Genomic DNA, 12,706 nt, shown 5'->3' on the forward strand with positions numbered 1-12,706 from the left:
AGTAACTCGGGGTGTCTGTTTCCTTTCTTATTAAATGGGGGAGGTATGGGACTATCGTCAAGACTGTGGGCAGTACCTGTAGAATACAGACATGCCAGGGTTTTGATAAATGGTGGCTATTATTATTATTCTAGCCCCTTTCTTTAAGTTCATATATAATATAAGGATTTCTTCTTATAGCCACCCCCAAATCCTGGAAGGAAAAAAAAACAAAAAAGGGCAACATTTCTCATGTTACATACATTACTAACAAGTAGGTGTATTAAACTAGATCTAATTGAAGTTAACAAGTCGTTGAGCAGAAAACATTTCTGAAATAAAATGGGAAGACAGGAAGTAATCACATTTAGTAACATCGTTTTGGGCTGATGACCTACTCAAAGTGAAGTTGTAGTTGAGTTATAGAACATAATTTAGGGACCACCTGGTTGAATTCCAAGGCCCTGGAGGCAGACAGCTGTGGATTGAACCTCAGTCTCTCTATTTACCAGCTGTGCGGTTTTGGTTCATTGAACCTTACAAAGCTTCAGTTTCTTCATCTTTAAAATGGAGATGATCATCCTCATAAGGTGTTTCTTAGGATGAAAGGCAATAATGATTTTACAGCACCTTATTGCTAGAGACATCACAAACATTCTACAAATGTTAGAATCATATGGAAGAGATATTAGCTCTTAATTTTAAGAGCGGCCAATTTTGGGTAGAATCACATCCATAAAATGAGACACAGAGAGAGGCATTTGAGTCTATAACTTCCATTATTTGAGTTGATATTTGTCTAGGTGCTCTAACATAGTACATTTTACATAAATTACCAATAAAAATATTGTTCTAACATAAGTGATGTATCATGTGACATTTGCCTATTATCTTTTGCCACTTGAAGACATTTTAGCATTTTTAGGCAATACATATTTGAAGGTATAGCATTGATAAATTCAAGTTTAATATTTTCCACATAGATCACTTGAGCTCCTCTTGGATGCTCACAGGCTTATAGTTTCTCTTCATATTTACTACATTTCTGCCAACTTGGACATTTTCTTTTCCAATAACCTTGATTGTTGTAGAATAATTATGGTTTTATCTTCAGTTTTTTTTTTATCTCTCAATTGGGGTAACTTTTACTCACCTATGACCTAATAGGAAAAAATGAGTACAAAAGAGGTATATGAGGCTAATCAAAATATGGAGAACAACTTTAATGATACTTCTGTGTGTGTAGACATAGAGGTCATGAAGTCTTAACTAACTTTGATGTTTTAAATTCACTTTTAATTTTAAATACACTTTTAAATATACTTTTCAGTAACCACTTGGGGCAGCATGATGAGAAAGGAAGAATAAAAGGCTACAAATTGAGAGGAGCTTGGTTCAGATTGCCCCCATTCCATTTAACAGCTGACAGTCCTTAGACCATTATGTAACCTGGTCTCAGTTTCCTCACCTGTGAAATGGGGCTAATACTTTGTGGCGTGTGAAGATTAGAGATCATCATTATCAGGCATCCAGGCGTGCCAGGCTTGGTGCATAAATCTTACCATCAAGGAGCTGGGGAGAGAACTGTGCACACATGTATAGATTATGAAGCAGAATAAGGTGGACCCTTCATGAGAAATACCAATTCTTGGGAATCTAGTAAAAGAGGGGTGACTTGTGATTTGGGAAACTCAGGGATGGTTTCATGGAAGAGAGTATTTGAGCTGGGTCTGGAAGGATGGGTGAGGTACTGCCAGGCCATGATAGGAAGGCCAGTCCTGGAAGAAAAGTTAGGATCAGGGCCTGGAACTCCTGCTGTTTGACTCTGGGATCCAGCCCTCCTTGGCCCCCAGGCCTCATAACTGCCTGCCATAAACCATCGACAGTCTGCTCTGTGGTATTTCTCCTGAAGTCTCCACCATCACCAAAGGGCACTTGGTAGGTTTCTGGCTTGGTGGCTTCAAAGCAGCATAGCCATTTCTTGGCTTTCCTTCTGGTCTGTGTATCTGCTTTGTAGTGAAAACGATTATAGACAAAATGGTTAAATGTTACTGAGATGTAACTAATGTTAGAATACCTTCTGCTCATTGGGAAGACTGGAAATATATGCTCAACTCAGGCTCTTCCCTTTCACCAAACCAGAAAACTGTGGTTAGGAAATTAACCTGACTCAGGCTTTTACTTTATAATCTTTGAAATGTTTTTTTTTTTTTTTCTCTCTGAGGCTTATCCATAAATAGTTTGCCGTGTCAACAACACACTCAAAGTCCTACTACTAGGCTTGGAGTGAGTCCATTCCTTATTCCCTAACTGTGCTAAATGCAAGGGTGGATTTGAAGTGCCTTCTGTAGAGAATGGCTAAGATTGCTTTGCTACAGCCTGGTGCTGTTTTGAGAAGGAAAACAAAGCAACATAAGATCAAGGCATCAAAACTAAGAACACTTGGCAAGGACTGTCAGCAGTGAATCGAGGCCAAGTAAACAGTGTGGGTGTGGGTGGGGGTGGAAGGCTGAGAGCCTATTTCAGGATGGCCTGTTGTTTTTCATGGAAACCAAAAAGCAAGAGATGGTGTTGACTTCTGAGCTCAGCAAAGAAGTAATGTGAAATAATGAATTTTCATGATTGAGCAATTGCTGCCTTTCATTTATTGCCATCCAGTTAAGCTCTGAGCGTGCAAGGAATTCTGTGTGCCTTTGTGGGCTCTCAGGGTATGGGTGAGGATGAAGATACTCTCTTTCCCTTCTCCTTGTGGTGGTGTGCTTTGCATGTTGTGATTCACACTGTGAATGAGGTCCCACTGTTGGTTTGATCAGAAAATATGTATCTGGTACATTACAGTTGATTTGTGTCCTTTTCCTACGTATAGAAGGTGTTTGTCCACGTGTTTGATTGTCACGGCATCCTTGAGCTTAGCCATTCTTGTCTTCTCCACATCTTGCCAAAGAGGAAAAAGAGGCTTTAGGGAGGTCAAAAGGGTTGCTTGTCATGGACATTTCCAACATGCTTTCTCCCCGGATTGGCCAAAGTAGAGACCAAGAGGTGAGGGCTCGTTTGTAGAAAGGTGTTGTTGTGTATTCTGGGTTGATGCTTGAGAGGTGTGGTTGATAACATGCTCCCCCAAACTCTGCTTGTCTGTGCCAGGAGCCTCAGAGCTTCGGGTAGAACTTGATAGATTCCCACCTCTTCTCCTCTGGGCTTATTATTTGTGGCTTTGAGTTTTACCTGGCTTGCATGGAACTTTCTTAGTTCAGCTGATTGGATCAGTGTCCCTTGAACACACTGTTACTTCCCTTCTGTTTTTCCTGCCAGACTGTTCTTTCAGCTCTTGTTTCTTGTACAATTCTCGGCTGTCACTCTGTCACCTTGCCTTACATGTGAAGACAAGGGTCAGGTGTTAACCCTTCTGTGAGGGTGAGAGGGTGAGGCTGAGATCAGCAAACTGGCTGGTTAAGACACACTTGTTCTTTGAGAAACTAAGTCCCGGGGCTTCCCAGGCCACGGGTGAGCTGCCAACTCTCACCAGTAGCCCTGGCACCAGCATCCAGATGCTCACTTGCAGCTGCAACCTGACACTCTCAGTGGGCATCTCGGCTTGACCATAATAACCAAGATCTCAGCTTGCCTGCACAGTCTCTTCCAGCTCTGTAAATGGCGAGCCTGTTCTCCTTTCTCCCGTGGAGGACAGGACGTCGTTCTGTTTCCACCACCACAATGGGTACCCACTCATCAGCAGGTCCTACAGGCTCCACCTTTGAATTTTCTCCAGAACGTGCCCACTGCTCTCCTTGTCTCCTGCTCCCACTCTGGGTCTAGCCGCTGTCTTCTCTCACCTACATTAATGCAGTCCCGTCCTCATATGTGCCCTGCTTCATTCACCCTTTGCTCTCTACCATCTCTGTTCCACAAAGAGGCAAGAGGGATTTCTGAAAAATCGAAGCCACATCCCCTCTGTGTGTCACTGGGAGTGAAACCCATGGCCCCCCCTTCTTATCTCTGCTCTTGCTCTCCCCGTTCTTTACTCACTCTCTCCAGCTCCACTAGCCTCCCTGCTAGTTCTTGAACACATTGGGCACGTGTCTGCCCTGCGCCGTCTGCACTTGCTCGTTCCTGCGTGTGGAATGCGTTTCGGGTCCGTGCAGGCGCCCTTGTCTCTCTGCGAAAGCCCCTCTGTTTAGAGCCCTTCTCGACCCCTATGTAGGATTTTTTCCCTGCCCCTCTGTCCCCTGAACCAGCTTATTTTTTCTTCTTAGTCCTTAGGACTAATTTTTCATGTTGTCAGTCTCCCTCTATGGAAACTCAAGGGATTTTGTCTTTTTACTACCAAATTCATTGTGCCCAGAACAATGCCAGACATCTAGTCAGTGTTCAACAAACATCCGTTAAGTTGGTGAAATGCACGAACACTGTGGGAAAAGCTGCAAAACGGAAGCAAAAAGCCCTGAGTTTTTTGGGAAAGGTTCAAGGTTACCATTTAGTCACTTTGAAATAGATCTGTCGCTGTTGATCACAGATGTGTATGAAGAACCAGTGCTGAAAGTCCCGGATGACAGGAGAACACGTTTTAAATCTCCTCCCCCACCCCTTCTTTCTGTCTCCATGCAGGATTTGCAGCTTTTGGAGGATGGAGATTTAACCGTGATAGGCGATCGGGGAGCCACGCTGAGCGGAGGACAGAAGGCCCGGGTCAACCTTGCAAGGTACCCACAGTTTGGTTGCACGTGCTCCGTGCGCTGCTCCCGGGGGGTGGCTGTCCCGAGACCACCTGCTGTGTGGCAGGGAGGGAGAGGGGTGCGTTGTGGGAAGCCCCATATTATTCCATTGGCTCTTGGAGTGAATGTGCCCCGAGTTGTTGAAGGCTGTCATGACTGGGAGATGAGATCCTGGGAGCCTGGAGCGTTCTCCCGTCTGATGTTGTCTTCTGTTTTCCAGAGCAGTGTATCAGGATGCAGACATCTACCTCCTGGACGACCCTCTCAGCGCAGTGGATGCAGAAGTTGGCAGGCACTTGTTTGAACTGTGAGTTTGCCCGTGTTTGTCATTTCTGTTTTCTATGCGCCCTGTAGCGTTTGGGGAAAAGAGCTCAGGGAAGCTGGGATGATTTGGAAGACTCTTCCTGTTCTGCTGAGGTCTCCCTCCTCCTCCTCCCTTCCCTCCACGGAAGATCCATTTCAGAGAAATTTTTAGAGAGAAAAAGGAAGACCTAGATGGTGCTCGCTGTGTGTGGCGTGAGTGGAGGACATGCTTGAGGGGGTGAGGGCACGATGGCAGATGTCCCCTTGCTCCTCGCCATGGATAACCAAGACACCGTTGATGGGATAAGAAAGCCGATGTGCAGTTTTTAAATCGAAGAATGGGACTCGGTAACGTGATACTTGGCTCCCAGTTCTCTTCCTTCATCATTTTTGCTGGTGGCACATTAGAAGTGCGGTGTTTCTTGTGCCAACGTATTGCTTCTGTGGAGCGGCCTCACTGCTTTGTGCGAATTACCCTGCAGGTCAGGAAACACTTAAAGTCTAGAATTGAAGAAGGCCTTATTCACAGTATGGCTTCCTGGATCCTTATTAGAATTAATACGTCAGGCCCCCACATGGAGGGTTAACGTGAATTTGAAACTACATATCTGGAATCTAGCTCACCTCCTGACTCTCACTTTGTGTTTCTGGAATTTGTTTTCATTGGCTCTTGCTTCGTCGCCACACGACTGAAGTAGGACAACTCTGAATCTTCTCTGTATAGACTGTCAGCCTAACATACGTAACTTGTGCTCCCTGCGGAGTCTAGACTGCCATATTTGGAAGCATCATGAACTCGCTCTTGTTTCAATGGCGTCCATGTCTATCCCATAGTTACCTTACTGTTGTTCACCTTGTCAAAGCCAGTGAGCGCTTTCCATGCACTTCCTGAAGCCCTAATGTGTGCACTGAGGTCAATGTTCTTCTTGCAAATGATGTTGCACAAAACATCTCCATTTACAAAGGAGGACTTAAACCAGAGAGATAGATTTTTCTCCCAGGCCTGGAGGCTGAAAGTTTGGCACCTTGGTTTCTCCTGAGACCTCTCTCCTTGGCTGGCTGATGGCCTCCTTCTTACTGTGTCCTCACATGGTCTCACCTCTGTGTGCGTGCACCCCTGGTGGCTTTCTCCTTATGGCCTTTTTTTTTTTTTTAAAAGATTTATTTATTTGAGAGAGAGTGCATGTACATGTGATTTTGGGAGAGGGGCAGAGGGAGAGAATCTCAGCAGACTCCCCAAAGTGGGGCTCGATCTCATGACCCCTGAGACCATGACCTGAGCTGAAATCAAGTTAGGTGCTTAACCAACTGAGCCACCCAGATGTCCCATCTCCTTATGTCCTAATCTCTTCTAAGGATACAGGTCAGATTGGGTAAGGGCTCACCATCACGGCCTCATTTTTTAACTTAATTGCCTCTTTAGAGGTCCTGTCACCAAATTCTAAATTACTGGGGATTAAGGCATCAGTGTGGGAATTTTGGGGGTGGGGGTGGGGAGACACAATTCATTTAAAGTCCTAAGTAGCAAAGTAAAGAGATTTTAGCAGAGTTAGCGTGAGGCAGCTCTGGGCTCCGCATACTAGGAGCCTGGGACTCAGTGTCCCCTCAGTGTGGGTTCCTAACACGGACCCCCCCCCCCCCCCCCCGAGTGTGTATGTACGAAGTGCTTAGGTTTGGCATGACAACAAGTTCTGGAGATGGGTGGTGGTGATGGTTGCACAATAGTGTGGGTGTCCATAATGCCCCTGAGATATAGCTTAAAAATGGTTAAAATGGTAAATATTCTACCAGTTTTACCACAATTTAAAGAAAAAGCGCATAGCAGCAGTGACTCTTTGAGAACGCGGAGAGCTGAGCAGCTAACACTTGACATGGCCTCCAGCTCTTTGATCTGACCCCTCTTCCCGTCCCGATCACGATCACGACTTGAGGAATTTTCCCTCAGGGAAGTGCCCTGTGGCTTGTGACTGAGTTCAGGGACAGGGCCCAGTGCTGTGACAGAGATTCCCCACCCCACACCCTGGGTGGTGTCAGGAGCAGCCCAGCCTCCCTACCCCCAGAGCCTCACCCTGAAGTCACGAATGTGTGTCACCCCATCCTGGGTGGGTGTGCACAAGTTCTCCATCACTCCAAGAACAGATTCCACTGGCCGTTGTGTTTGTGTCACTTGGGAGGCGAGAGGCGTTTTCATTGCCGAGGGTCAGTGTGCTTATCGCAGAAGCTCCCGCAAGTTCTTCTCTGAACACGGGAGGTATTTATAAAGTCCTCTTGCACCTTTCGGGTTTAATGGCTTTGGATATACACTTGATAGAAGCAAGCTTGTTAAAATTGTTGTTTGCTAATCAGAACCGCATCCTTTGGGGAAACTTAGGGCAGGGAGCACGAATGCAATTTAGGAAATCACTCAGCAGCAGCTTGAGAATGTTCTCAACGAGCTAGAAAATTGGACTGAACAATATGCTCTGAAAGATGGCGGTTGTGTTGAGCTCAGTAATGTGAAGTGTTTTGTATTAAAAGTGAATGAATTACACTTCTACTCGCCATTAACAGTTTACTTCAGTCGTGAATATATATCCAAGGTTATTAAGGTTTGCGGGTTTTACAACTATATGTTGTAAACATTTACGTGGATTCTGTCTCATGCAGAGGGTCGGAGGCCCTCAGGTGAATGGGTTTCAGTCTAACTGGTTTTAGCGGTGGAGCCTGTCCTATTTTAGGAAGCCCCTTCCCCCACACCCCCACGTCCTGCATAATCAGTTCTTTGAGTCTGTCCTTATTGGATCTCCCCACCCTGCCGCCTCCTATGTTCACTTTCGCTGTTGCAGGCCTTCGCAGACGCCCTTCGCGTGCAGGGAGCCGCTCCACAGCCTCAAAAGCCAACTGAGGTTCTTTGCCATCTGCCCCATCTCCCGTTCCAGCACATCCTCACCCTGTGCCCTTCTGTCTGCCCACAGCCCTTGGGGTGCGTACTTGGTCACTGATGAGTTCTCCCCACCCCCGACTCCAGGGTGAATGCACGAAGGCACCTTTGTGCAGAGGGTTTCTGTCCCCAGTTGTACGTTCTGTCCCCAGTTGTACCTTCTTGCAGGGATGCTCCCCCCTAGATACTCTCGTGGTCCATGTGTCCCCTACACCCAGGATCGCAGCCCTCACCTTGCTTTTTCTTCATGGCAGACATCACGCCCCTAGGGTACATTTTCTGTATTTGTTGAATGTGCCCCCCTCCACGTGATGCAGAGTGTTCGTGGTTTTCTGGTCCTGTGGATGTGTCCTCTTTACTAAGACAGTGCTTGGCACCCCAACAAATGTCTGTCAGTGGAACGAGTGAGGGTAGTGACTGTCTTACTTGTATCCCCTCTACCACAGTACAAGGCCCCTCTTAACACCGACCTTACACAGGTTAAAAGTTCAATAACTTGTTACTGAATCATTCTTTTTTTTTTTTTTTTAATGGCATGACTTGGAAATTTTTACTCTTAAAAATTTGGCAAATAGAGTATTTTCCTGGAGATTTTGATTAAAAAGCGTGATTTAAAAAAAATTTAAAGCCATCACCTAATAACTTCTTTGTACTTATATTCCTCTATCTGTGGTGGATGTTAGGAAGAAAACATTTTAACACTTTTGCATTGGCCCAGCTCAGACATAGCAGCGCATCAGATTTGGTTAACAGCCCCTTCAGGGACTGCCAGCACAGAATTTTGAATGAAGGAGAAACAATTCCATTAAGTGCTTTAGTGCTAAGCTGGAAGAGGGGTTTACTTGGTCAGCAAACTTGGGAATGAAAGCCACACCAGGACCTGTCAAAAGGGAAACAATCCTTCTGGATGCAAAGAATGGAATAATAGTATATACATCTACAGCCTGGAGTCTTCTGATCTCAGGCCCAGTCTCAGAAATGTCTCCTTAGGAACTTTTCTGTCCTGAGTCCAAAGCAAAGGGCCCACTTGTGGGTTAGGGAAGAGGGTGAACAGACCATTTACCAAGCGGATTAGTGCCCTTCCCACAACGTGCCCTATGAGTTGTCAGCAGCCTTATTTTGCAATGAAGGCACTGAGGTTCATAGAGGTCAGGTAGCTCACCTGAACTTGTCAGGCTGGTAAGAGTTCTGGGTGCCTCCAGAACTCTTGATCTGATCCACATGAGCAGGTGGAGTTGTGGTCCATGTTGCTGAGATTGGCTCTGCAGGGGGCTCAGGCGCCCAGAGGATGTCCCTGCATGCAGAGAATGTCCCGGTGCCCAGAGAATGTCCCTGCGCCCAGAGAATGTCCTTGTGCCCTGCCTGTGGTCAGGAGGCCACGACCTGGGCTACTTGCTTAGCTGGAGAGGTTGCAGACCATGGTGGAGTGCAGGATGGAGTGGAGCTCCTAGGGGTCTACATTTAAAATGAGGAGCAGTTTGAGGGATTACTGTAGAAAAACACTTGAGTTGAGTACTGAGAGGGGGGCTCTTGTCTGAGAGAATCAGTGTGTCTTTTGGATGATTTCCACTATGGTTTGGGCCATTTGGGTTCTCTTCTTTCATATTCATATTGGGAAGGTTTCAGTCCTGATGAAAGGCAATGTGCTGCCTGGATGGGACTGTGGGGACATTGTAGACACTAGTTAGGCCATGCCAGCGTTTGTCTTCTAATAGTATTTGGGAAGAAGTATCTAGAAAATGCACTTTGAAGATGCTTGGGTGGCTCAGTCCGTTAAGCGTCTGCCTTCGGCTCAGGTCATGGGGTCCTGGGTTTGAGCCCCGTGGCAGGCTCCGAGCTCAGCAGGGAGTCTGCTTAGGGATTCTCCCTCTCTCTCTCTCTGCCCCTCTCCCTGCTCATGTGCTCACTCTCTCTCCCTCAAATAAACAGAATCTTAAAAAAAAAAAGGAAAGAAAATGCACTTTGGTGAAGGTCACTGAGTATTTAGGATTTTCTGGGCTGGTATATACATCATAAATTATAATCACCTAGGAGACAAAAAGGGAAACATTTTGTATGACATAGTTCCCTCCTCCCATTCCTCCTATACAGGGATGAAATAAGTAGTATTTTTGCTTAGTCAGGTTTTGAATCTCAGTATTCCTCAATTGTTTTCCATCATGAAATATATAAATAATTGTTGAGTTTTAGTTGGTCAGGGGGACCCTTAGCACTTGGTGGCTCTTTCACTGGACTCCTTTTTAGAATCTCTTAGCAGAGCTAGACTCAAGTTTGCTGCTGATAGATTTGAGGACCTGGTTGGGTTCATTGATTTACATTTGTATTTGATTTGTATTTGTACCGGTACTTAAACTACAGATCTTTGATTCCTGTGTTGTCTTTGTCTCATTGTGTTTTCAAATGTGTGTTTTTCAATTTGGAGCACCCCCATTAATGTGGTTTTTGCATACTGTACCTTTTACATTTATAGGTGTATTTGTCAAACCTTGCATGAGAAGATCACAATCTTAGTGACTCATCAGTTGCAGTACCTAAAAGCTGCAAGTCAGATTCTGATATTGAAAGATGTAAGTAATTTCTAGAAGTCTGTGGAACTTGCTAGCACTCAGGTGTGTTGACAGTGAGACCTCCCAGCAAGTCTCCCCTTGGGTTTGTGCTAAACTCCCTCTCCTCCCTCAGTTTTGCATCCCGTTCTCCCCAGAGCTGGTACTCATGCCTTTGAGCATGAATCCAAAGACATGTAGAAATGTAACTATTGCATTCCGAGCCATATTACCCTAAAGTAGATAAAATTGCTACCTCAGAATTATAAATGTTAACTGTTCTGGTAAAAATCGTTCAGGATAATGATGCTATTTTATTTAGAGCTTTTGTATTCCTCTTCCATGACGTACGGCAAAGTGTATTATTTGGAAATTAGAGCTACTAAGACCTGTTTGTGTCTGTTTGTCATCTGCAGTTTACTCAGAGAGCGTCTTCCATTAATAACAGGCGTGGTTGGAAAGCGGAGCACCCTTGGTGGAGATGTGCTCTCCAGGGTATCGTCGGTTGCTCGTCTCCGAGCACGGGGCTTTGAGCATGTCCAGTACATGGGAGAGTCTGGGCAGCAATAAGTCAGACCAGTTCCTGCCATCATGGCGCTTCCATCCTTATGGGGGTAGATGTAAGGAAGGAGTTGGCTGGGGGGCAGCTGATCTCATGACTGCCTCCATGGGGAGGTGGTGCCTCAGGGGACCTGAGTGACAGGAAGGTGCTGGCCAGGCGGTCACCTGGGGGAGAGGCGGCTGAGGCAGGTGGTCCAGCTGCAGGGTTCTAAGGAAGGACCTGACCTGGCATGCTGGAGGAAGTGTGTCTGAGGCAGAGGAAGCCGGGGAGTGTGAGGGAGAGGGGCTCAGAGCAGTGGGCTGCTGGCCCGGTAATGGGTTGGAAGCCACTGGACAGTCCAGAGCAGAGGAGTGATGTGGTCTGATGCATGGTTTTAAAAGATCTCTCATGTTTGCTGGAGGGCCAACAGCAGAAGCAATTAGAAGTCGGATGCATGGGCTCAGGCTGGTGTATCAGTTTCTAGAGCTGCCATCACAAAGTACCACAAAATGGGGGGCTTCAACAGCAGAAGTTTATCATCTTCACCCTTCTGAAGGCTACCAGTCCAAAACCAAGGCGCCGGCAGGGTTGTGCTCTCCCTGAAGGCTCCTGGGGAGAATCCTTCATTGCCTCTCCCAGCTTCTGGTGTTTGCCAGTTGTCCTTGCTGGTCTTGGCTTGTGGCCGCGGCACTATGGTCTGTAGCTCTGTTGTCACATGGTGTTCACTGCATCTGATCTCTCCTCTTACAAGGACGTCCGTCATATTGGCTTTGGGGTCTACCCTACTCCACTATGACCTCAGCATCATCACATCTACAGAGATCCTATTTCTAAATTAGGTCCCATCCACAGGTATCCTATTTGGGCCTCAAATGTATCTTTTTGGGGGGCCACAATTCAACTCCCAACAGCTAGCATGGGTTTGGGAGGTGGAGATTAGTGAGAATTTTCCGTTTGATGTTTCACTCCTTGGCGTATTTGCCTCAGAGCCTTAGCCCCTGGGTCATTAACCCTGGTCTGCTGCCTCAGGCCCTTGGTCACATCCTCACTTAATCAAATGAAGTTCTGCCCTAAGAAGGGTGACAAGAGTGCAGAATCTCTGCCTCTTTTGAAGCACTTCCCCATGTCGGTGCTTCTGCGGCCCTCTGGGAATAAGAAGCTCCGATTCCCCAATCTGGAGAACAGGGGTGAAGCGAGTCTGGTAAAGCCCCAGTGTTGGCGGGATTAATGAGTACAGAACCAGTGGGTGGGAGAACAGGCTGGTCAGCCAGTCTCCTTATTGCTCTTGCTGAAGACATCACTCCCAATTTTAGTGCTATCAGAGCAAACATTTGTCCACCAGTGAGCTCCCCTGGATGAATTGGATCCATCCCTAGTGTTCGTGTGGTCCCTCTTGAGCAGCTGGGCGGGGATGGCTGTCCTTGCGTCCCCTCTGGAAGTTGTCTGTGCTGGGCTGCTGCATGAGCTTGCTGTCTCTCGACTCCTCGTCGTTTCCTTGTGCATCTGCATTTACTAAGTGGAAAGTGGTAATTTCATTAAATAAGGCATATGAATTTTGCCTCCCAGATGGAACAAGACACACTATATCATGAATCATTTTCTAATTCTCCAGTATCAGACTGGTTCCCAAAAGCTTCGTTGGGTTTTTCTCAGTGGCCCATGTCAGGGCACAGGATGGGAGGGGTACCAGGGGGGTCCTGGGCCGCCTGCC

General features: G+C 46.5%; 1 protein-coding gene across 3 annotated transcripts in view; it reads left to right on the forward strand.

Moving 5' to 3' along the window:
* Window positions 1-12,706, forward strand: part of ABCC4 (ATP binding cassette subfamily C member 4) — a 239,879-nt gene that overhangs the window by 91,862 nt on the left and 135,311 nt on the right. For all 3 annotated transcript variants that reach the window (XM_021695986.1, XM_021695985.1, XM_021695987.1), the window contains exons 12-14: window positions 4,582-4,676; window positions 4,909-4,995; window positions 10,382-10,478. In XM_021695986.1, coding sequence (XP_021551661.1) covers window positions 4,582-4,676; window positions 4,909-4,995; window positions 10,382-10,478 — 279 coding nt within the window. The remainder of the gene's footprint in view (window positions 1-4,581; window positions 4,677-4,908; window positions 4,996-10,381; window positions 10,479-12,706) is intronic.

This window comes from Neomonachus schauinslandi, chromosome 3 (genome assembly GCF_002201575.2).
Source record: "Neomonachus schauinslandi chromosome 3, ASM220157v2, whole genome shotgun sequence".
Lineage (NCBI taxonomy): Eukaryota > Metazoa > Chordata > Mammalia > Carnivora > Phocidae > Neomonachus > Neomonachus schauinslandi.